The 26,838-nt window shown below is 37.0% G+C and overlaps 1 protein-coding gene across 1 annotated transcript in view; it reads left to right on the forward strand.

Annotated features, from left to right (window-relative positions):
* MTHFD2L (methylenetetrahydrofolate dehydrogenase (NADP+ dependent) 2-like) overlaps positions 1–26,838 on the forward strand; it is a 129,837-nt gene that overhangs the window by 63,837 nt on the left and 39,162 nt on the right. The window contains exon 6 of the mRNA XM_011966147.1: positions 18,341–18,433. Within this exon, the coding sequence (XP_011821537.1) occupies positions 18,341–18,433 (93 nt within the window). The remainder of the gene's footprint in view (positions 1–18,340; positions 18,434–26,838) is intronic.

The raw sequence follows: 26,838 nt of genomic DNA on the forward strand, positions 1-26,838 counted from the left end.
TTTTTTTTTTAATTCCCCAAGGGCTTGAAATATTTAGCGGAGTGAGAATGTGCTAAAATCTTAAAGTAAAGGGATAGTGCTGACACTCAATACAACAAGGAGGCAAGGAAGGAGTTACCTTCTGGTGAGAACAGACTGTCACAGAAGGCTTTGCAGAGGATGTAGCACTTTAGCTGCTATGTAGCTTATAGAGAGTAGGTGAGAGATGGTTCCTGTCCTCCCAGTGCTATAGTCTTGGTGGTGGTGATGGGGGAGCAAGGGGATATGATATACAAGTATGGGTAATTTAAATTTTATATAGTCAGTGGCACAAAATAAAGTTTGGCATCCCCAAGTAAACATTCTATGTGCTTCTCAAAACTCATGGCTAATTAAGGTAACATAAAGAGAATGAGCTCCACTAATTATTAGAATGTTTGAGTACCATTGTGACCACCTATAGATCATTTTATATTTGTAATCAAACACAAGTCCAGATGCTCTCTGCTTGTATAGTCCGATTAACAATAGCAAGACCTTGTAGAAAGACAGTAACTTTATTAACCAAAATTAGTAAAAAAAAAGAGAGAGAGAGAGAAGCTGCCAGATTCCTATCCAAAGTAACTGCTCTGATTTGGGGTGGGGTGGTGGTGGAAGGCAGAGATTTAAAAAGGGAAAACTTGATAAAGCAGGCATGCAAGAATTGGGCAGAGTAAATGTCTATATGTCTTGTTCTGATGGCTAACTTGGGTCCCAGTCCAGCTGGAACATGGGCTGATGTCATTTCAACAATGACTGGATTGTTAACTAGTGGCCTTGAAGTAACCTCTGGAATTTTGCGGCTGGGTCTCCAGACTTGGTCTATCTGTCTCAAGATTAGCTCCTGGAATTTCTAAGAAGGCACATAATTAGATATTAGCATATGGTTAGATAGATATGAAGGGAGGATATACCATGAGAAAGGGAGAGATGTGGAGTCTTTTTTAAGGCTAAGGAAAGGCTTCTGCAGTTTTCCTCAAGGTTGTATCTTGAAACCCAAGAGAAAGAAAAAAAAGTTGAAAATACATTTTAAAGTTAAGCTGCCCAGTTGCACTTTTTTTTTTTTTTTTTTAATTCTTTGTATGTAGTCATCTACCAGTTTCACTTTCTTTCAGAATGAAAATTAAATAGCATGGTTTTAGCATAGTGTCTTTATTTTTAGATTTAAAATAGGGAAGTAAGAAAGTCTCCAATTTCTCTAAAACATTTTTTTTTCCTTCAAGATTACAAAGTGCCATAATGACCAAGGCATTATGGTTACTAACTGTCATGAGAGGATATAGAATCATATTTTATTTCCAATACTTTTATTTTAATTTTGAATTTTTATTTTTGAGACAGGGCCTCACTCTGTCACCCAGACTGCAGTTAATGGCATGATCACGGCTAACTGCAGCCTCAACTTCCTGGGCACAAGTGATCCTCCTGTTGGGAGCACAGTTGTTGGGACCACAGGCGCACACCACCGCACCCAGATAATTGTTTGTATTTTTTGTAGAGATAGGGGTCTCCTTATGTTGCCCAGGCTGGTCTCGAACTCCTGAGCTCAAGCAATCTGCCTGCCTCAACCTCTCAAAATGTTGAGATTACAGATGTGAGCCACCGCACCAAGCCTCATATTCTTAGAGTAAGTTTCTCTCGGCATACTTTTATTTCTAAGTAGGACATGTCATCTAATTAGGTGAGATTTCCTTAATTAGCCACAACATGGAATTGTATGCTGCTCCTTTGACTAAAAAGTTCTGGCATCATTGGAGTAACATTGATGCTGGCTCATTTTTAAAGAGTATTTTGACAGGGCCAGCAACCACCTGGTTTTGCTTAGAGTCCAGTGGGTCTGGTGTTGGTCTTGATTTCATCCAGCCAGTACTCATCTAGTACTTATTCTCTGGGAAACACTGTGTGATACAGCTGCATCCCACAGAAAAAGACTTAGTCCTGCCTCTCCAGAAGTTGACAGTCTGAATCATCAGGATTCATCTTTGCAGTGGGTGTTTTCTGAAGGCACTGCCTCTGCATTGGCATTCAGTTTTCACACTCGAGCTGTGCTGCTACAGCAACTTACTCTATCTCAGGTAGTTTTTCTTCAAGAGGCACCCTATCTAAATGGAACATGACAATAATTTTGCCAGTTGAATACCTTCCCTTTGTGAGAATTAACCCCAGTTGTGAAAAAGGTTTTTTTTTTTTTTTTTCCCCCAGCCTGGAAGTTTTATCTCCCACCTACAGGACATAATAACACAGTAGTGGAAGCTTGAGGCAGTGCAACGTGATGTGAGTGGTATGTGTGATTAAGCTCAGCCTGGTGGCAGGTTGGGCCAAGCTCTTTTAGGTTTCAAAGAGAGGAGCCAAATAGGAACGCCTAGGAATGCAGGAGTCATGCAAAGTGATCACACCACTGAGACTGACACTCTTAGTCTTATTGGCAGTGGAGTGGAGTGGGATGTTTGCTGCCTCTGAGGAAGGAACCATTGTCTAACTGGGGCAGGGGATGGCAAGTATTTAGTCTCTGCCACTCTGATCCCACTACCCCCAGCTTAGAAGGAAAAGATGTTGGGGATATTATGTTCTGTGATGTCTCTACGTTGATTAGACTTTACTGCATTACATAGTTGAATTTGGGTAGTGGAAGACTGTAGAAAAGACCAAATGATAGTTCTATTCTCATTTTCTAAATCGAATAATAGAAGCACTGTTTCATTTTCAGTGTCTTCTAAATTCAGCCATTTAGTATCTGCACAGCACTGCACCTGGAAATTATGTATTATTATCAGACAACTGGGACTATTACACTGTTGAAAAGAACAGTAAAGCTTATTTTAAATGGAGAGTGGAGTCCAAATCTTTTTCTTTCAATTCCTCTCTTTCTCCATGACTTCATAGTATTGTAGGACATTTTTCTTAATTCAGCTAAAAGCCGAGTTCTTGTCACACAACCAGGAAAAATTAGGTTTGTGGATACATAAAAGGGTGAGAAAAATGGAATTTACTGAGTGAAAAGGAAAAACTCAGCAAAGTGAGAAGGATTCCTGTTAACAGGCCCAAATCTCACCAGTGGAATCCCAAGTTACCACCCAGGAAAAGAAGAGGCCAGACTCCTCCCATCTGCAAACGACATGAACTTCCATGGCTCCAACCCATTCCCCCAGAGCGCCACCCAGTAAGAGGTTCTCCAAGGAGCCCTTTTTGCTTGGCTGATTCATTTCCCCCTCTAAAGTACATCTAACTGCCGTTAGAATAAGGATAGTGATAAGGGCAAAGACTGATCTTAACTGCTTGCTGCTGACAGGGGGTGCTGTTTTGAGGAAATGTCAGTCCAGTCTGCCTCAGAAGCTTATCTAAGGGTCCCCAGCAGAAGAGGCCATTGTATGAGGCTCCAGTTGCATGACCGTTTAGAGTTTGATGGCCTGCAGGGGAAAAGAGATAAACTGGATTATTAGAAAACATGTATCAAAACAAAACAAGTGGGGGCAAGGACAGCTCACAAATCCTAGACCTTTTACTGGTTTGCACAGGGAGAGTGAAGCCAAAAGCCTGACATTAAAAAACAAAAAACAAAACAATACAAAAACACCCTTTAAGTTCTGGGATACATGTGCAGAACATGCAGGTTTCTTACATAGGTGTACATGTGCCATGGTGGTTTGCTGCACCCATTAACCCGTCATCTACATTAGGTATTTCTCCTAATGTTATCCCTCACCTTGTCCCCCACCACCCAACAGGCCCTGGTGTGTGATGTTTCCCTCCGTGTGTACATGTGTTCTCATTGTTCAACTCCCACTTATGAGTGGGAACATGCGGTGTTTGGTTTTCTGTTCCTGTGTTAGTTTGCTGAGAATGATGGTTTCTAGCTTCATCCACGTCCCTGCAAAGAACATGAACTCATTCCTTTTTATGGCTGCATAGTATTCCATGGTGTATATGTGCCACATTTTCTTTATCGAGTATATCATTGATAGGCATTTGGGTTGGTTCCAAGTCTTTGCTGTTATGAGTAATGCTGCAATAAATATATGTGTGCATGTGTCTTTATAACAGAATGATTTATAATCCTTTGGGTATATGCCCAGTAATGGGATTGCTGGGTCAAATGGTATTTCTTGTCCTAGATCCTTGGGGAATCGCCACACTGTCTTCCACAATGGTTGAACTAATTTACACTCCCACCAACAGTGTAAAAACGTTCCTATTTCTCCACATCCTCTCCAGTATCTGTTGTTTCCTGACTTTTTAATGATCTCCATTCTAACTGGTGTGAGATTGGTATCTCATTATGGTTTTGATTTGCATTTCTCTAATGACTAGTGATGGTGAACTTTTTAAATATGTTTTTTGGCCACATAAATGTCTTCTTTTGAGAAGTGTCTGTTCATATACTTCACCCACTTTTTGATGGGGTTGTTTTTTCTTTCTTGTAAAGTTGTTTAAGTTTCTTGTAGATTCTGTATATTAGCCCTTTGTCAGATGGATAGATTGCAAAATCTCCCATTCTGTAGGTTGCCTGTTCACTCTGATGACAGTGTCTTTTGCTGTGGAGAAGCTCGTTAGTTTAATTAGATCCCATTTTTCTGTTTTGGCTCTTGTTGCCATTGCTTTTGGTGTTTCAGTCACGAAGACTTTGCCCACGCCTATGTCCTGAATGGTATTGCCTAGGTTTTCTTCTAGGGCTTTTATGGTTTTAGGCCTTATGTTTAAGTCTTTAATCCATCTTGAGTTAATTTTTGTATGAGGTGTAGGGAAAGATTCCAGTTTCAGTTTTCTGCATATGGCTAGCCAGTTTTCCCAACACCATTGATTAAATAGGGAATCCTTTCCCTATTACTTTTTTTTTTTTGGGGGGTCAGGTTTGTCACAGATCAGATGGTTGTAGATGTGTGGCGTTATTTCTGAGGCCTCTGTTCTGTTCCGTTGGTCTATATATCTGTTTTGGTACCAGTACCATGCTGTTTTGATTACTGTGGCCTTGTAGTATAGTTTGAAGACATGTAGTATGATGCCTCTAGCTTTGTTCTTTTTGCTTAGGATTGTCTTGGCTATACGGGCTTTTTGTTGGTTCCATATGAAATATTTTTTTGTCTAATTTTGTGAAGTCAGTGATAGCTTGATGGGGATAGCATTGAATCTTTAAATTACTTTGGGCAGTATGGCCATTTTCATGATACTGATTCTTCCTATCTATGAGCATGGAATATTTTTCCATTTGCTTGTGTCCTCTCTTATTTCCTTGAGCAGTGGTTTGTAGTTCTCCTTGAAGAGGTCCTTCATATCCCTTTAAGTTGTATTCCTAGGTATTTCATTCTCTTTGTAGCAATAGTCAATGGGAGTTTGCTCATTATTTGGCTGTTTGTCTATTATTGGTGTATAGGAATACTTGTTATTTTTTCACATTGATTTTGTATCCTGAGACTTTGCTGAAGTTGCTTATCAGCTTAAGGAGATTTGGGGCTGAGGTGATAGGGTTTTCTAAATATATAATCACGTCATCTGCAAACAGAGACAATTTGACTTCCTCTCTTCCTATTTGAATACCCTTTATTTTTTTTTCTCTTGCCTGATTTCCCTGGCCAGAACTTACAATATTATATTCAGTAGGAATAGTGAGAGAGGGCATCCTTGTCTTGTGCCAGTTTTCAAAGGGAATGTTTCCAGCTTTTGCCCAATCAGTATGATATTGACTGTGGGTTTGTCATAAATAGCTCTTATTATTTTGAGATGTGTTCCATCAATATCTAGTTTATTAAGAGTTTTTAGCATGAAGTCATGCTGAATTTTATTGAAGGCCTTTTCTGCATCTATTGAGATAATCATGTGGTTTTTGTCTTTGGTTCTGTTTATGTGATAGATTCTGTTTGTTGATTCGCATATATTGAACCAGCCTTGCATCCCATTGATGAAGCCAACTTGATTGTGCTGGATAAGCTTTTTCATGTGCTGTTGGATTTGGTTTGCCAGTATTTTACTGAGAACTTTCACATTGGTATTTATCAGGGATGTTGGCCTGAAATTTTCTTTTTTTGTTGTGTCTCTGCCAGGTTTTGGTATCAGGATGATGCCGGCCTCATAAAATGAATTAGGGAGGAGTCCCTCTTTTTCTAGTGTGTGGAATTTGCACATGAGATGGGTCTCCTGAATGCAGCACACTGATGGGTCTTGACTCTTTATCCAATTTGCCAGTCTGTGCCTTTTAATTGGGGCATTTAACCCTTTTACATTTAAGTTTAATATTGTTATGTGTGAATTAGATCCTGTCATTATGATGCTAGCTGGTTATTTTGCCCATCAGTTGATGCTATTTCTTCATAGTGTTGATGGTCTTTACAATTTGGTATGTTTTTGCAGTGGGTGATATTGGTTTTTACTTTCCATATTTAGTGCTTTCTTCAGGAGCTCTTGTAAGGCAAGCCTGGTGGTGACAAAATCTCTCAGCATTTACTTGTCTGTAAAGGATTTTATTTCTTCTTCTCTTATGAAGCTTAGTTTGGCTGGATATGAAATTCTGGATTGAAATTTTTTTTCTTTAAGAATGTTGAATATTTGCCCCTACTCTCTTCTGGCCTATAGTGTTTCTGCAGAGAGATCTGTTGTTAGTCTGATGGGCTTCCCTTTGTGCCTTTGTGGGTAACCCAACATTTCTCTCTGGCTGCCCTTAACATTTTTTCCTTCATTTTAACCTTGTTGAATGTGATCATTATGTGTCTTGGTATTGCTCTTCTCTTGGAGTATCTTTGTGGTGTTCTCTGTGTTTCCTGAATTTGAATGTTGGCCTGTCTTGCTAGGGTGGGGAAGTTCTCCTGGATAATATTCTGAAGAGTGTTTTCCAACTTGGTTCCATTCTCCCTGCCACTTTTAGGTATAGCAGTCAAACATAGGTTTGGTCTTTTCACATAGTCCCATATTTCTTGGAGGTTTTGTTCCTTCCTTTTCATTCTTTTTTCTCTAATCTTGTCTTCTTGCTTTATTTAATTAAGTTGATCTTTAATCTCTGATATCCTTTCTTCTGCTTGATCAATCTGCTATTGATTCTTGTGTATGGTTCACAAAGTTCTTGTGCTGTGTTTTTCAGCTCCATCAGGTCATTTATGTTCATCCCTAAATTGGTTATTCTAGTTAGCAATTCCTGTAACCTCTTTTCAAGGTTCTTGTCTTCCTTACATTGGGTTAGAACATGCTCCTTTAGCTCAGAGGAGTGTGTTATTACCCACCTTCTGAAGCCTACTTCTGTCAATTCGTCAAACTCATCCTTCATCTAGTTTTGTTCCCTTGGTGGTGAGGGGTTGTGATCCTTTGGAGTAGAAGAGGCGTTCTTGTTTTTGGAATTTTCAGCCTTTTTGCGCTGGTTTTTCCTCATCTTTGTGAACTTATTTACCTTTGGTCTTTGATGTTGGTGACCTTCGGATAGGGTTTTTGTGTGGACGTCCTTTTTGTTGATGTTGGTGCTACTCCTTTCTGTTTGGTAGTTTTCCTTCTAACAGGTCCCTCTGCTGCAGGTCTACTGGAGTTTGCTGAAAGTCCACTCCAGTCCCTCTTTGCCTGGGTATCACCAGTGGAGGCTGCAGAACATCAAAGATTGCTGCCTGTTCTTTCCTCTAGAAGCTTCATCCCAGAGGGGCCCCCGCCAGATGCCAGCCAGACCTCTCCTGTATGAGGTGTCTATCAACCCCTGCTGGGAGGTGTCTCCCAGTCAGGAGGCGCGAGGGTCAGGGATCCACTTGAGGAGGCAGTCTGTCCCTCAGCAGAGCTCGAATGCTGTGCTGGGAGATCCACTACTCTCTTAAGAGCTGGCAGACAGGAATGTTTAAGTCTGCTGAAGCCGCACCCACAGTCACCCCTTCCCCCAGGTGCTCTGTCCCAGGGAATGAGAGTTTTATCTATAAGCCCCTGACAGGGGCTGCTGCCTTTCTTTCAGAGATGCCCTGCCCAGTGAGGAGGAATCCAGTGAGACAGTCTGGCAACAGCAGCTTTGTTGGCTCCACCTCAGTCGAACTTCCCTGTGGCTTTGTTTACACTGTGAGGGGAAACTGCCTACTTAAGCCTCAGTAATGACAGAATGCCCCCCTGCCATCCTGAACAACCTCGAGTATCCCAGGTCGACTTCAGACTGCTTTGCTGGCAGTGAGAATTTCAAGCTAGTGGATCTTAGCTTGCTGTGCTCTGTGGGATGGGATCTGTTGAAGTAGACCACTTGGCTCCCTGGCTTCAGCCCCCGCAGAGTGAACGGTTCTGTCTTGCTGGCATTCCAAGCGACACTGGGATATGAGAAAAAAACTCCTGCAGCTAGCTTGGTGACTGCCCAAACGGCCGCCCGATTTTGTGCTTGAAACCCAGGGCCCTGGTGGTGTAGGCACCTGGGGGAATCTCCTGGTCTGCAGGTTGCAAAGACTGTGGGAAAAGCATAGTACCTGGGCTGGAATGCACCGTCCCTCACATCACAGTTTCTCATAGCTTCCCTTGGTTAGGGGAGGGAATTCCTCGACCCCTTGTGCTTCCTGGGTGAGATGACACCCCACCCTGCTTCAGCTCACCTCTGTAGGCTGAACCCACTGTCTAACCTGTCCGAATGAGATGAGCCAGATACCTTAGTTGGCAATGCAGAAATCACCCACCTTCTGCATTGATCTCACTGGGAGCTGCAGACTGGAGCTGCTCCTATTCAGCCATCTTGCCAGTTACCTTCTTGTTACTGTTCTTAACTTAAAACTAAAAATTCCACCCTCATGAGCACATAGCAATGTTTAAAACACAATGCAAATGAGAATAGTGAAGAAAAAGGGGAGGGGAGGGCTGGAACTAAAAGTAGAGCCAAAAACTTCTACTAAAGATAGGCATATTATTAGGTCTGCATGGATATATTCCTACTGCCAAGCACGCTGCATTTTATATAATGGTGCTGAATGTATGTTTGGTGAATTTATTTAATTGAGTTTAAACTAGATGTGCTATGATTGGGTCACTAATTTTATCCTGAGAGCTTGTTAGCAGGAAAATAAATGACAGTTATCCAATGAATTGTCTTTAAGATTAAAAATAAACATGTGCTCAATAAAAATAAAACACTTTTCTAACATTAAAACTAAAAAAGTATTTCTCCTGAGGGATTTTATAAACAGAAAACTATAAAATAAATTGAATAATATTCATAAAATGCTTGTTAAGTTAACAAAAGGGCCACATTTTATAGGGTAATTTCTTTTATCATTTAAGCATAGATTAAAGCTATTATTGGCAGCATTACTCTTACCTCACTAAATATTTCTTCTCATTCTCCGTTTCTGGGACATTCTTTGCCTCCCAACTTTTAAACCAGTAGTTCTCAAGCTTAGCTGCCCACTAGAATCATCAGGAGGCTTTAAAAATAGAACTGCCTATGCCCAACACAGATAAAAATTAAATCAGAATCATTAGAAGTAGAACCTGAGTGTCAGCAAGTATATTTTAGAAGACTCCATGGAAAAATCCCAGTGTGGTCAGTGTTGAGAATGATTTCTCAAGGAAACATTGGAATGACACCAGGACTTTTTTTTATTCATAGCCAGTCCCTCAGTGGGCCTTTGCAGCCCTATGGCTTTAAATATCATTTCTGTCTCCTGTATGCTTTAGACCCATATAAACATGATGCACTTGAGAACTCCAGTTGCATGGGTAATACCTATTTCAATCTTATATGCAAACCTGCACTCATAATTTTACTCCCCTTAGTTTTCCCCATCTTAATGAGTGGTACCATCAATTTTTCTGATTGATCAGTCAATCCTTGACTTCTCTCTTTCTCTCACATCCTTTGTCTAACATTAGCAATCTGTGTAAAATATGCCTGTGATATCACCACCTGGACTAATAAGATCCTAGCTGAGACAACTTCTGTTTCTCACTTGGAACACTGAAATATTTATGAACTAGTTTCCCTTCATCCACCCTTGTCCCATCTTTCATTCACAGTCTGTTTTCCACATGGTAGGTCTTGATCACCCATGTCTTCCTGTAACACCCATCACAACATGACACCAGAATAACATCCAGGTTCCTTACCATGATATGCAAGACCTTATATGGTCTGTCCCTGGGCTGTATCTCCTAAATCACTTCCTAGCATTCTCATGCCCCATCACTGCCCACTGCCCCACCATATCTGCTTTCCTGGAATATATCTTATGTGCTCATGTCTCAGTGTCTTTGCACCTGATTTCCTTTCTTCCTGGAATACTTTTTTCCCCAAGTTACTTCCTTCAGGTTTTTGTCCAAATGTCACCTCAGGTTGCCCCTGACCACCTTACCAAAATTGCATTTAATGTCTATAGTAGAAAGCTTATTTTTAGTTTGTTTTTATAATTTATTTATTCATTGCTTAAAGTTGCAGTAGTAGCTTGCAGAGATAAAGAAATATTCAAATCGAGAATTTTTGGCTTCATTTGTCTAAAACAGAACTCAGGCTTGTTTTTTTCCATTGCTGTTCTGTGCATGACTACTGAGTTTTCCTTCCTGTGATTTTCTCTCACTGATTTCTCCTTTAAACCAGACCATGACATGAACTAATATATTGGGAATGACTCAGATTCTCCTTATCCCGAGAAAGAGACAAAACAAAACTCTACATGTGAGGTTCTGCTCAGATTGGTTTGCCGTTTTGCTTTACCTCCTGATTCAGGATCAGGCAGGTGTTTGAAGATTTGCCTCATGGGAGGGAAGTTGAGACTTATTTTGTGTTTCTGTTGAAGACAGATCTAGAATCATGATAGAAGCAGCAAAAAGGTAGACTTTAGCTCTTATAATGAAGAAATTTCTTACAGTCAAGACTAAGTAATATGCTCTCCTCATATTTTTCTGGAAAGTAGTTTTATCAATGGGAAAGGATACCAAAAGTATATTTAAAGGGGAATTGAAGAAGCAAAACAAATCTGTACTCACATTAACAATCTGTCTTCTCTGACACCTTCAGCTGCCCCATGCCCTTCTCAGATGGAGTAAATAATGATGCTCTTGACAACACTGTAACTTCTACTTCCTTATAACATGAAGCCTAGCACACTGTATTATGATTCTTATTTGTGTATCTCCTTTCCATATGATAACAGAGAATTGTGTATTCTTGTTGCCTAGCATGATTCTAGTATGCTTTCTATAAATTTTTTTTTTAGTCATGGTTTTTAGTTCTTTATTCTTCAATAAAATGAATTATTTTCCAGAGAGAATAGTTAGAATGCTTGTGAAATCTTTCTATAATTAAAACAGAAGAATCATGTTTTCAGTGATGGCTGTAGAGTTGCAGAGGAAAACATCTTACTATAGGAGTAAAAGACACAGAACCCAGAGTTGAAAGCTGGCACATGGACAGTGCTACTCATTGCCAGTCTTACCAGGAACGTTCCATAGGGTCTGGTTTTTTAGTTTACTCAGCAAATAACTATTTCATTCTGCTCGGAGTGAGGCTAGAGAGCCACTGAAAAAGTATATGCAAGTTTTTCAAGGGCGTGGCCAAGACGCAACCAGAGAATCCTGTTTAAGGGATTTATAGGATCATTTATTGATTATTGAATAAATGAAGGTAGAGAATGGCCCAGAAATGTCCAAGAACAGTGAATTCCTCATTAAGGTAATTTCAAGCTCCCCCTCACCCACCGAAAAAAAAAATGATACTAACAAATGAAGCACATTGTGCTGTTTGTTCCAGCTTTTTTTTTTTTTTAAATAGCAAATATTATTTGCTTCAAATTGGCATTCTGTGCTAATTACTAACAACTGTTTGCTACAATATGTTTTTTTGCATAAACTACAGAGGTAATGATAGCCTAGAAAACTGCTCAGGTGGGTCCTAGTTGATAATTCTTGGTTGAATTTAGATTTTTATACAATAAAAAAACACATTTTGTCTCTCTATTAATTATTTATTTCTAAGAAAACTCTAAGATTCTAGAAGATAGAGTCTAAGTACAGAAGGCCCTCTGTATCTGTGGGTTCCACATCTATGGATTCAACTGTCTGTGATTAAAAATATTTAGAGAAAATAATATTAAAACAACAAAAATAATATAAAAATAGTATAAAACTGTTTACATAGCATTTACATTGTATTAGGTATTACTTATAATACCTAAGTAATAAGTAATCTAAAGATGATTTAAAGTATGTGGGAGGGTATGCATAGGTTATATGCAAATACTATGTTATTTTATATCAGAAACTTGAGCATTTGTGGATTTTAGTATCTGCCAGTGCATCAGGGGCCCTGGAACCAGTCCCTCCCAGATACTGACAGATACTGAGGGACAACTGTATTTTATTCTTCCTGTGTCTTAGAAACATATTATAAAACACTAGGCACAAAATAGTTACTTATAGACTCTGCTTATCTAGTTCTGTGTGATAGAAAATGAGGCCCTAGCGCACACTGTTCTCATATGCACTCTAGAAGGATATAACTGAGAGTATGGGAAAAAGTCATCTGAAGGTCAGAGATATGCATCATTCTTGAGTACCTGCTGCGACTTGCTAGTACTAGCTGCCATTGGGAAAAAGCTGAGAAGACAGAAAAAAAATAGGTGCAGCAAGCCAGAGGATTAGTTGAAGAAAATTAATGGACAATAAGAATTGAATATAGGAATGACAAGAATTTTCACATGCCAAGGAAGATGAGTTAAATAAAAATAGGTTTAACAGGAAAGCTAGGTGTCAGGACCAGGAACAGGCATTCAGGTGCTCACCAGCAAAGGTCAGAAGAGTCTGAGGTATTATTTGAACACATTTGCTTTTAGCTGTTTGGTTCACCTCTCTTCATCATCAGGTCTTCCGAATAAAAGGCTGAATGCCTTTCCGTGGTTTGGTATTGGTATAGTCATAAACTCTGATCAATCAAGTTCAAATATGACTTTGATAAGTTTCCATAGACATCAACAGCCAAACTCACTGAGGAATATCAAGTTAACCTGATAGTATTGAAAAGGGAATGAAATTACCTACAAGGATTTTCCATGCAGATTGAAATTTATCCTGATATACTTTTCTTTTGCCTGAAATTTTACAGATTGTTACTTATATGTGTGTACAAATCACTGGATTTCATGTCTCTGTCAATTTCTTGATGAAATAATCAGTACCGATAGAAGTGGGAAGTTTCAGTTTCATTTTGGTTTTGATTTTTTTTTTTTTTTTTTTTTTTTTTTTTTTTTTTTTGGTGGGGATTTGGGAGGCTCTCATTTGGAATTAGAGAACACTTGAGTGAGTTGTTAAGGTATTAAGGAACCTTTTCAAATGTAGGAGACCAGGACTAAAGCAGAGATGGGTGGGTATTTTATAACTTTGATAACCTTGAGGTGATTGTAAATGTATACTCGACATTCTTGATGGTTTATAGTGAGTGAAAGAAAGAGAATAACCAAGGAGACTTTTAGACTTTTACTGTAAATAGCTGGGCAGAAGGTGGTACCAACTAAAATAAAAAAGGCTGCTAGTTGCCTCTCATTGTTCTTCCTTTTCAAAGTTTTCCTGATTATCTTTTATTTTTCCATATTAAACTTAGTATCAAATTACATACTTCCAAAAGTCCACTTTTATTGGACTTTAATTATATTTGTAATGAATATAGGTAGAATTCTAATCTTTATGATATTAAACATTCCTATCCAAGGACATGGTTTATCTTTCTAGTTTCTTGGTCTTATTTTGGTATTATTCTGGAGATTTTCTTTTTGCACATTTTTTGTTAAGCTTATTTTAAGTATTTTACCTTTTGTACTGCTGTTATAATGGGGCCTTTTCTTACAATGTATTTTCTAAGATGTTATATATGAAAGCAATTTACTTCTGTATATTTGATTTTTACTTGATTAATTTATGGAATTATCGCAATGTTTCTTATAGTAGTCTAGTTTTTTAGATTTATCAAATACATTTTAACTTTTATAGTTTTTTCTAGTTTCATTTGTTTATTGTTCTTTAATTTCTGAAGTTAAGTGATTCATTTTATTATTTTGTTTTATTGATATAATAATTTGTCCACAATTTTTTTAACATATTTATTTCTATATTTATTTTATAGGATCTAATATGAAATGTCTTCATTATAAATCTTTCTAAAACTTTTGCAATTTTTTTTTATTTTGACCCAATAATTATTTAAAATAGAATTTTTAAAATCTTCCAATAGAAGGGTCTCTTTATGAAGGACATTTTTTCCGATTTTGTCAATAATTATAATTTTGTTGAGTTGTAATCAAATAAAATTATAGTCTATCTAATTATTACTTTTTGGTATTAAATTTTCTTTGTAACCAAGTTTATACCATTTGCATGAGAAGAAAATGTATTATTTTCTGCGTTTGATATAGTCATATATCTATCATTTGTTAAGCTGTTGACATTTTCTGTATCCTTGATCTGTCATGAACTGAGAAAGTTATTCAAAAATAAATTAAACAAATACAATATATTTTGTTTCTATATGTATCTCCTGTAATTTCTGCTTATAAGAATTCTATTTCTTTTTCTTATGTATTTATTATTTTTCTATCTTTATTTGAATCACTCTTTTACTTTATAATATGTGCTTCTTTGTTTTATTTAGTGCTGACTTTTTGTTTGACAAAAAGCATTATTTTTTGGCATTTTCCTGCTACATGTTTGCTTTCAACATTTCTGAATTCTGAATAACTTTGTTTTATGTGTATAATATATATTGTATAGAATTAGCAAAACATAATTAGATTTGGCTTTGTAAGTCAATTTGAAAATATCGTTCTTTTACATAAATGACTTAGGGAAATTTATATTTGTTTTTAAGATAAGTATATATGGTACAACTATTATTATTTTCTGTTCTGTTTATTGTTTTTTTTTTTTTTACAATTTTTTTCTTTGTGCATTTAAAAAATATTTAAGAAGGTTTTCCTTACCTTAATAATTACAACATTATATAGTACTCTTAATTCTCTATTTATTTATAGGGTGGCTACTGATACTCTAGTAAAATAAATAAATGATAAAATTTTTTATTTTCTCCACTCATTCCATTTCTTTTGTCTCCGACCTGCTATTTGGCAGTAAAAATTATTTGAAAATATATTTTTTTAATTTTTTACTTTATACTTTTAAATATTCTTATACTTTTATTATCTGGTTGGTCAGCTTTTAAACATTTGTTGATTCCTATTATTATATTTTAGGGAATCAACAAACTTTCTCATCTTTGCCCTTTCTCATTCTAATTTTGTTAGTTGCATTATTTCTGCATAGTGAAAGCAAAGACCATTTACATTTGTCTGCATTTTAGTCTGTTTTGTTCTGCCATAGCAGATTATCACAGACTGGGTAATTTATGAAGAATAGAAATTTATTTCTGAACAGTTACAGAGGTTGAAAGTCCAAGATCAAGATGCCAGCACCTGGTGAGGGCCTTCTTACTGCATCACCTCATGATAGAAGGCAGAATGGAAAGAGAGGGCAAGAGCAAGACAGAAGTGGGCTGAACTTGTTCATTTAGAAGGAACTCACTCCTGCAATAACAGCATGAATCCATTCATGAGGGCAGAGGACTGGTGTCCTAATCACCTCTTAAAGGTTTCACCTCTTAATATTGTTAGATTGCAATTCCATTTCAACATGAGTTTGGGAGAGGACAAACATTCAAACCATAGCAGTTTGTCACCCCAATCCTCACACTTTTTTAAAGTCTTGGTCCTATAATTATAATCAAAATGTTCAGCAGTCCTTTTGCTAGTTTCCTCAGACAGATTTTGATTAAGTAAACTGTGTCTTTTAGCATGTTCCTTAGGAAATACTTATGGGAACAATATTTCCTGAGTTCTTGCATTTTCAAAATGGTTTGCAACTTTTAATCTTGGAGGCAGATTTGACTGGCTATAAAATCCTTTACTATCATTTTTTTACATGAATCACTTGTAGATACACAATGAGATGCCATCATCTCACACCAATCAGAATGACTATTATTTAAAAAGTTAAAAAATAACAGATTCTGGCGAGGTCGTGGAAGAAAAAGAATGTTTATACACCATTGGTGGGAGTGTAAATTAGTTCAACCCTTGTGGAAAACAGCAGGGTAATTCTTCAGAGACCTAAAAACAGAACTACCGTTGGACCCAGCAATCCCATTCCTGGGCATACAACCAAAGGAATATAAATTGTTCTATCATAGACACATGCACACATTCATTGCAGCACTATTCACAGTCACAAAGACATGAAATCAACCTAAATGCCCATTAATGGTAGACTAGATAAAGAAAATGTGGTGTGTTTGTGTATATATACACACACACTACACACACACACACACACACACACACACACACACCATGGAATACTATGCAGCCATAAAAAAAGAATGAGATCACATCCTTTACAGGAACGTGGATGGCCATTATCTTTAGCAAATTAATGCAGGAACAGAAATCCAAATACTGCATGCTGTCACTTATAAGTAGGAGCTAAATGATGAGGGCAGATGGACCCAGAGAGGGGAACAACAGACACTGAGGCTTACTGGTGGGTGGAGGTTGGGAGGAGGGAGGGAATTAGGAAAACTAATTAATGGGTACTAGGCTTCATACTTTAGTGATGAAATAATCTGTACAATAAACCCTCGTGACATGAGCTTACCTATATAGCCAACCTGCACATGTACCCTTGAACTTAAAATAAAAGTTAAAAACACATAAAAATAAATAAATAAGTATTTTTGTATAATATTTGGTCATAATGTTCAACTTTTCCATGCCATTTTTTTGAGTTTATTGGTACATTGCTAAGTTCTTAAATTTTTTTATCTTTATTTTGCCTTTTGTCTTGGTTCTGACACTTTTTAAACGTATCTTTTTATTGAATTTTTAAAAATTTGCATATGGTAAAATTTACTCTTTTTGGTGTGCAGGTTCATTAATTTAGACAAATGCATATAGTCATCTATTAAATTAATTAGTCTAACACCACTAGAATCAGAACAGCTTCATCACTCCCCAAATTCCCCTGGGTTTGCCCTTATATACTATCCTTTTGTTGATGCTGTGTCACATCCATTTTTATTACTCATCATTGAATGAGTTGGATGTTTTTAGATCTACTATTTACAGGACACTTCTGCTGGGGGTTAGAGGAGGTCCTGTGTAGCCTTCTGACTCCTTTATTACTTTCACAGAGTCAGATTGCTTTCTTCTAAAATAGCCCCTCTATGTAAATGTATTCCCACCCACTCTAAACTATACTGGGTCCCGGAAGTCTCTTCTGTCTTTATTTCTTTTCTCACTGCCCCAATTAGGAAAGCTATATTTTTTTGCACTTTGGGATAAAAAAGTGTATTTTTGCAGTCAATTTCAGAGATATGCCACTGCTGGCCTTGTTGTCATTCTCCTCATTTCTTAGATGCCTTTCTCCCTGTATGGTATCTACTAATTGCTGCTTTTGGTAACTCTTAACATGTTTTTGGAGTCTGTAGAAATTAGGTCTTCCAGTTTTTCTAAAAATGGTGATCATGTAACTTTTGTTGTTTTGGTTAACTGTGTAGCATTTACATATCTTCCAGAAGACAAGATGCAGTCTTAGCCATGTTCTTACCAGAAGTCCTCTTGACTGCTCTTTACCACCAACTTTCCCTCACTCCCCTTTCATGGCTCACACTTTAAATATTGGAGTCTCTTGCCTCTCTTGTTCGTTCATCACTTCCTTATGGTTTTCATATAAAAACTTCCTGTGATGTACCTTAACCTATGACAAAAAATTTCACTATATTCTAAATACCCACTTTCAAAGTTGGTTAGTTTTTTCCTACTATTCTTTAGCTTGGAATGCCTTTTTCTTCCTTACCTGATTGGAATACTTCTGCTCATTCATTAAGACCTAAAAAATGTATTTCCTCCTTTAGGAATCCTTCCTAGACACCTTCTCAAGACAGAATTAATCTCTCAGTTATGCTCCTATAATATATTGTCCCATTTTTTTGTTCACTTATCTTGTTGCTTTTAGTATTTGTTTGCCTGTCATTATGAAGACAGTGAGTATCCCGTATCCTAATGTATTAACCAGTCAACACAGAATTTTCAAACTCTTTGTTTCAGGGACTCTACTCATAGCTCTCCGATGATGATCGGCACTTACCCTGATTTGGTCTCATTTGATTTTCCTTTCATTTAATTGAAGGGTACAATATTTTGGTTCCTCTTGGTTTTCTGGTCTAGCTTTTGTGCTCAATGTGATTTAGTCATGTCAAAGTAGCTTTTCTACTCTTAGGAAATAAGGGAAACTCTTATAGGTTTAGAGCATTTGTAAAATTTTTAAAAGTTCAGTAATCATTGATAGAAATTTTTCTGTATTCCAGGTGATGCAACTGTGACAATAGCTCACAGATACACCCCCAAAGAACAACTGAAGATTCATACGCAGCTGGCAGATATTATCATAGTTGCTGCAGGTAAGTCCTTAGTGACTGTTATTTTTTGGAATGTCATCAGCAGAATAATTCCTGTCCTAAATGCTGACATGTTTGAAAGCTTTTTGAGAGAGTTAGGTGTATGTATGACTAACTTCTGTTGATTGGATTGTGTCTCTTGGCAATCATTGTATCAGTCCATTGTGCCTATGTTAGCATTTGTTACTTCATTATGGAAAACCCAAACAGCTTTTGGGATGACAGATTAAGCACAAGAACAATGTGCACTTTGCTAATTGCTTTGACAAACATGGTTTAACAGCATTTACAGAAAAAGGTTGGTGCAGGTAAATAATACATTATAGCTATGGAGAACAATAAAACTGGTACTTTCAAGTTGTATCAAGGAACATAGAATGTTCAGGTGAGGGGAACAGATAGTCACTATGCTGCCCTAAACACAGTCAGGCTGAAGAATTATGTTCTGAAGTCTAGACTTCAGGGGAAAAGTTGATGGATGAGACCATGTCCAAAGGAGAGTATCTGGGATAAGAATCTTTCCAAAAAAGATGACATGAAATTTGGTCTGATGAGCTGAGGATGTTTGGTCTGGAAGAAAGAAAGTATTACCTAAAGAGATACAACAACTTTTTTTTTTTTTAACATAAAGAAAAAAACTCAAGCCCAAACTTTTATAATAATAAAAGCTGCCTCAAAGTCACCAGTTCTTGAGATAGTAAGTTCCTTATCTCTACAGTGATTAACAAAATAGATAAAAACAAGTGGGATTTCATAGAGCATTATTTGCCAACGTTTATTGGATTTTGCCCCATTTTGGTTGACAAAAAAATCATCCTCTTTCAACATTATCAAAATATTTCAATAAATTCAACAATATAGCTAAAAATTCATGTAAACAGTTGTAATTATTTTGAACATATGTTCTTTGGAGAAGAAATTACTTCTTTCTTTACTCCCTACCATTTAAAAGACTATTGTAGATAATGTCTATGTACTGAGTACTAGGTCGGGTTCATTGCATTTTAATGCTTCCTTCAATGATGAAACTCTTTCTCCATTTTAATATGTAAAAGAAAGCTTTATGAAATATATGTATATGTATACTTATATTTCATAAGATTAAATTTATTTAAATTTATTTGTGTTTTCATACAGGGTAAGTTAACAAGAAAGATATTTTAGAACACAGAAAAGGCTGGAATATGGGGCTTGTGTATGGATAATTCACTTACAGATATTTGAGAGTTTATCATGTGCTCTGATTTTAATTAAACGTGTACTGTTGAATAGCAAAGATAGTACTAAATTCATTCATTCATTCAATAAATATTGGACCCTTCCTATGCAGCAGTGTCTGTTTTAAATTTTAGGAATATAGCAATGAATACAAATGATGAAGTGCTAGCCCTCGTAGAACTTACATCTTAGTGGGAGAGAGAGCAAATAAACAGTAAAATATAATATCAGATAATGATAAGTGCTATAATGAAATTGGCTGAAGAAATAGTGTTTTGGGGATACTGTTTTAGATTGATTGATTGGTGAAGATCTTTTTTGGGAGGTGACCTTTTGAGTAGAGTTCTTGTCCTGGCCATTCTCCATTTGTCCACCAACCCCAGTGTTTGCCTTTCCCTGTCCTGGTCTGGCCCTGAGAGGCTGACTAATGAAGATGGACTCACCTGTGTTCCTTTGACACTGGCTCCCAACAAGGTTTGGCACTAGTAGGATATCTGAAGGAGAATAAGAGAAACGTCAAGTCATGGTGTTTCTTCTCTACTCTCTTCTTCTTCTACTCTCTTTCTCCTTTCTCCTGCATCGATAGCTTTTGCTCAGCATCCTTTCCCCAACAGCTAAGGCTCTCACCGGGCTGCAGTAACACTGTTTCCTCCCTTACCCCTACAGATCTAGGAATGGTACAAGCTTCCTCCAGTTTCTAATCTCTAAGAGTGGCAACAGCTTTTATTTTTCTCTTACCCTGAATATATCTCTGTAAAAATTATTTCATTACTGTATGTGGTAGATTCTGCTTGCCATGGAGATACTGACAGAAGCAGATCTGTATGAAGTAAAGGCACAAATCAAGAACCATTCCTGGGGAAGAGCATTCCGAGCAGAGGGAACAGCACATACCAAAGTCCTTAAGCAGGAGTGTGCTTGATGTGTTCCAGAACACAGGTCTTTGAGGATTTATTATATTACTCTGATTTTACTTAAATATTAATAAATTATGAGGATACTAGCAGGAAATGTTGTTGGGAAGGTAGCCAGGGTTAGCTCATGTAGGACGTTGTTGGCATGGTTAGGATTTTGATATAAGCCAAGAACGACTGACAGCAGATCAACATGGTCTGACTTAGGTTTTAAAGGAGTGATCACACCTTTAGAAACGTGTCAGACCTTATGTCTGCAGTTGCGTCAAGAACTGACTCTAGGGGGTGAAAGTAGAAACAGAGAGGAAAGGTATTGCAATTTCATTTAACGGATCTAGATTTTGCTGTAATTTGTTTTGCATTTGAACACATAGTTTCAATCAAATTTAATAAAATATCTGATTCTTCTGTAGGCCCTTTTCTGGAACCTAGAATGTGTACATGACTGCAGGAACAATAATTGGCTCCTAATAGAGTAAAAATAGAAACGTTCTTTTTCCCAGAAAAAAAAAAAATCAGTAAGCTGGTACAGATAACCATACCACATTTCCTCTTTTTCTGAGAAATTATATTTGGGTGATATCAAATGCAAATTTTTGAACTGCATTGACAGAAGTCAGGCATGTTTAGAGAATTAGTAAACTTTTTCAGACCACAGATCAACATTAAGTGAAATAGTGTTTCAGCTACTGATGCCTTCATGGCAGATAAATACTATACTGATTTCTTTTTATAGACACTTGTGTTCACACACAAGACACAGAATTTGTTGAGTAAAGAGGAATTTGAATGCTCATCTTTATCCATTTCTAACCTTAGGCAGAATGAAGTTTACATTATCCTTAAAAGGTATTATTTGACTAATGTTAACAACTTATACAGAATATTTGACAATTACCCTTAGATAACATTTATCAAATATAATATTGAATGAATATTTTATGCTAGTGGAGGAAAATCTCTCAGCATGCCTTCCTACTCATGGTTTGTTTTATTATTATGACAAATGGCACATGGGTGGTCACAATCCACTTGCAAGAAACACTGATATTCTCTTGTGATTAAGTCAAAGCTTACACCGTAATGCCAACACTGTTGTCCTCCTTGAGTTTATCCTCTAGCTTCATTTGTAAAGACCTAAATCAGCATTGAGTCCAGATATTTAAAAAGAAGACAGGAAAAGGAAAAGAAAAGGAAAATAAAGGAAGAGAGGGACAAGGAAGACTCAAGCCTGTATAAAATAAACAAGACAGAAGCCAGGAGGTACTCAAGCCTCTAGGTGTGGTGGGTGTTGAGGCTCTCCCATAACCATCCCGTGAGGGTATTTTCTTACCACCAGAGGGCGCCAGTCAGGTGAGCCGCTGCTTTAGATGTAGCCAAGTTGGCCACACACCATCCTAATCCTAGTTAGAAGACATTTTAAACAAAGACAGTGGGAACAAGTCCTGTTCCTCGCTTTTTTATTTCACCTTTAATGCCTCTTACTAAATACAAAAGTATGTTGAACGTAGAAGAAAGATTTGTATATAGTTCTGCAGTCTTCTTGAAGAAATAAATATTTAGCCAATGGGAAATTTAGGGCCAGAAAATTGAGAATTTGTAAGAAATAACTAAAGACTGCTACATGTCCAGTTAATTAATAATCACCTGGAAAAGTTAGGGATAAAACATGTAGATATTTATGAATTATAGAAAAAAATGTGAGTGAATATAAAAAAGAAATCCCATATAACCAGACAATAGAAATAAAGTATTACCAGAATGACCATATCATGCATTGTGTGTGGGAAATAAACAAATACAAATAGCAGTGGGTATTTAAAAAGGAGATAGTGATCTAATGGCAGAGGTAGCCAGAACGGGGAGGGCTAGATCACTCTCATAATGAGAATGTTAGCATATATGGAAACAACCTCATCTAGGAGAACTCAGAGTAGAAGGAGGAGGATTGCGTGATATATATCAGAAAGAATAATGTCTGAGACATGAGAATGAAGAATGTGGTGATGAAATCTTGATGCGAGCTTGAAAAAAGTAAAAGAGGAAATCCTGTGTGAAGATCCTGAGACATGAATAATATTAGCTTATGTTAATATTAATGTCATCCCTCCAGTTTCTCATAGTACTAATCCTACAGGCTTAACTATATATCACTCACCTTTTTAAAATTGCCCCCCAAAATTGAGATTTAGACTCAGTTAGAAGCTTAGATCTGCAGAATCAGACCCTGTCACACTATGCAATTAGAAGTAAGAAGCTTCAAGTCCCTACTCAAAGCCACATCTCTGAGTTCACAGAGAGAGTTAACAAGTTTCCAGGGTACTTTAGTGTACCATGGTTATAGCACATAGTACCTGTTTATAGTTGTTATCTTCATCAGACTACAGCAGGGAAAGGGCTGCTTTTTTTGTTTGTTTTTTTTGCTTTTTTTTAAGTTTGCTAGGTACGTGCTTAGAACAATATGTAACACATAGTGGTTGCCCAATAAATGTGAGCTGTGTTGATTTTGAGATTATAACTAAAATAAGGACTTTTTCAAATTGATACACATTTAGTCGATATATTTTAAATATAATATAATTTTTTTAAGATGGAATTATTCTAGTTGTTGGATTTACATAGTGTAGCATTATTTTTGGGAACTACCAGATATTTCCAGTTGGTCATAAAGTAGTTGCTAAAGCAATAAAAAGTGAAATATTCATTAATGAAAGAGTAGTTCATGTCATTAAGTGTATGAATGGAGTGATTTAGGTGTAAATGTTAAGATTAAGAAATGATGGGAAAGGGGGCTGCGCACAGTGGCTTACACCTGTAATCCTAGCACTTTGGGAGGCTGAGATGGGTGGATTGCCTGTGATCAGGAGTTCAAGACCAGCCTGGCCAACATGGTGAAACCCTGTCTCTACTAAAAATACAAAAATTAGCCAGGTATGGTGGTGGGTGCCTGTAATCCCAGCTACTCAGGACGCTGAGGCAGGAGAATCGTTTGAACCTGGGAGGCGGAGGTTGCAGTGAGCCGAGCTCACACCACTGCACTCCAGCCTGGACAACAGAGCAAGACTCAGTCTCAGAAAAAAGAAATTACAGGAAAGGTGAAGAAAGAGTAAAGAGACTATTACTGACATCTAAAGCACAGTCAGAGTATTGGATGGTTGAAAGGGGAGGAGCAGTTTAGGGAAAGGCTAAATCAGCTTTGTACAAGCTACTGATAAAGAAGGGAAAGCTGGCCAGTATCAGTTCTAAGATCATCCTGGAGATCATTGGGCTTTCTCATATCTTATGCTTTGAGGAAACTGTAGGCTATCCTAAGTCTGTAAAATTCTAGGAATCTTCATTATTCAGCAGGATAGGCAAGTTTTTTTTGACATTGTCCACATTACCCTCCACCCATCTGAGTAAACTCTGAAACTACCTATATTCAGGAAATGAGCTGCTGAGTCAATGCCACTTGCATGTCAAGCTCTGGATGCAGTGTCACGGTGGTGAAAGCTGGTGTTTTTGGCCACTAAACCATCCCTTCCAGCGTGATGAATGAACCTTCACAGTTGTAACTTTAGAGTCTCTATTGCAACACTTTTAATGACAGATACCATGATATAAAACAGGATAAATGGGCAATTTAGTAATTCAGAATATTCATACTTACTTGTCATAAAGTACAAAGTGACCAACTAATTTCCTTTCACCACTTCTCCAATCATATTATCAAGTCTTAGAAACGCTTCCATCAAACATTATCCTAGGGCTCAATAGGGTTTTCCCCGGGGTGTATTTCCTCCTCCTTGAAACAGGACTTGTAATTTTCAGGAAACCAGGACATTGAGAAGTTCCAAGGGGTGGGGCGTGGAAATAGCTCCACCATCCCCACAGCTCATGCAACCCGGGAGTGGAACTTGCTCACTTACAGCCCTAAGTGCTTCCTGAGTGATGCCAGCACATTTCATGGCTTCACTCATACTATTGTCCTTTCCGTGTCTCATTTCTTATTTCGTTATTGTCCAGCTTGTCCTCTTTTGCTAGCCTCTGCTACTCCACTTACGAGTTCCTTCCCTCCTTCCTAAAAGTTGCCATTATTTTCATGGTACAGAGTAGTGAAAATGCACAGGCCTTTCTAAAGTAAGAATTTCGGGATTTAAATTCCAGCTCTGAGACTTGCTAATTGTGAGCTTGTTCTCATCTCTGAATCTCAATTCAGAGATGTGATTTGAATGATAATAATAAAAATAACCTTTCATAGCAATGTCTACTTTATATGTTTGATCTTAACTATGCTGATCTAAGTAGAATTTCCCATGTCTAAAATGATGCCTTTTACCTATTGAAAGGCATTTTAGTGTGGTTTATGTGTAATACCAAGTACAGAATATTTAACACTTCTCAAAAAAAAAACAATTTTGCATAGTGCAATCAAGCTAGCCCATCCATGTAAAGAGCACAGCACAGTGCCCAGTATAGGGCAAATATTCAGTAAGTGTTATGTGTTAATGTATTCTATGTTAGGCATTCCGTGTGAATATTTAAACAATTTAGAAATGATAAATCAGTTGATTATTAAGCCACAACTAAACTAAAAGAATATACTTCTTGGTTGCTTTAGATACTAATATAGTATCAGAGTAGAGTAGTTATTATAAGTATAAATAAATTAAGAAGTGACTTACACATGAGGGACCAACTTTATAGAAACTTTATTTTTATACTTAAGATGTATGGCTTCTCAGGATGACATCAGCACTTGTTCATAGATGTGTATTCTGTTGTTCCCTGGATGAATTCCTTATTGCCTCTCCCTCCTTTGGAACAACCTGACTTTGAGAGGGGAGACAGGGAAGGTTGAGGCACTTAGATGAAAGGGACTTTTTTCTCTCAGACCTTTATCCGCCCTCCCAGTCTCCCTCCTTCTCTGTTTCTACCTCATCTTCCCACCTCAGTCTATTCTGGCCCTCACAACCCAGGCCCAAAGCCTAAGTTACTAAGTAAGCAAAGCTCCCCTGGTCTGCAGTGAACTTTGTCAGTACCTGAAAGGGCAGCTTGACTACTGATACTTTTCTTGGTGTCAGCAATACATCCTTACTGCAAAGACTTAGAAAACTTGGACAATAGAGGGAGGGAAAGAACCTTAATCCCAACCAAAGTGAAATATGGTAAACAATTTGATGTTTGACCTTGTAATGTTTTATATTTATACATGGATCTAAATATTTAAATAATTATTTTGCCTTGTATATACTGTTTGTATTTAGCAGCTCTACACTGTATACATGTTTCTTTATAAAATGCTTTCTTCCAAAACAGACTTCTTCTAATGACTCCATAGTATTGAGCGCTATGGATATACTATAATTTATTTATTCGGTTCTTGACTGTTGGACATTTAGATTGTTCCCTGAGTTTTACTGTTACGACAATGAAGCAAACAGCTGTAAACATCTTAGATTATTTGCACAAGTAACCTATAATATTTATCATATTGGTCTTAAGTTTATTTTCTTAGTAATTGTTACTTATATTCTAAAAACTAATGAACATTTAAGCTTGGTGTATGATAAAAGCTCCCATGTGTATTTAATATTAAAGCATATTTCATACCTTACCTGTGCATTTATGTAAAGTTTTAATAGAAAGAGGAGATAGATTTGTCTCATTTGTAACCCATTCTCTAGGCCTTTTATCATTACCAATCAGTATACTATGAAGCTCTAGATCCTTATCTTTCCACAAGAGAAGATAGAAGCCTGGTGTATGGGGAAAGGGACTCAAATATGAAGTAGGGCGTCGTATCAAAAGAAACATGGTCTTTAAAGTAAGGAGGATTTGGTTTTAAATTCAATTTTAACTTTAAAAATCACATCTAACTCTCTGGGCTTTATTTTCAGCTATTGCAAAATGGAGGTAGTAATACTAGTGTTTATAAACTGTCATAAGAATTACATGCTTAGCACATAATGGCTACTAAGTGAATGTAGTTTCCCTTCCCTTCGTTCTCCTATTGTGTGGTGAACCTATCACTAAAATTACAATATGTTTTAAATGAAAATATGTAAAAATGTATTATCTATTATGAAAAGTCTTTGTCTTTAACTTTCTGATACTTTGGTAATACAGACTGTACAAAAATGTGTACAAACTTTTATCTGTTTCCTTGATGCTCATTAGCCTCAAATAAGCAAAAACATTTTCCTAAGATTGATCACCTCAGAACCATCCCAAAGTTTTATTTTTTTTCTTCATTTGCCTGAGACCCTTGCATTTTTCTCCTCAACTTGTTCTAAT

This window comes from Mandrillus leucophaeus, unplaced genomic scaffold (assembly GCF_000951045.1).
Source record: "Mandrillus leucophaeus isolate KB7577 unplaced genomic scaffold, Mleu.le_1.0 Scaffold75, whole genome shotgun sequence".
NCBI lineage: Eukaryota > Metazoa > Chordata > Mammalia > Primates > Cercopithecidae > Mandrillus > Mandrillus leucophaeus.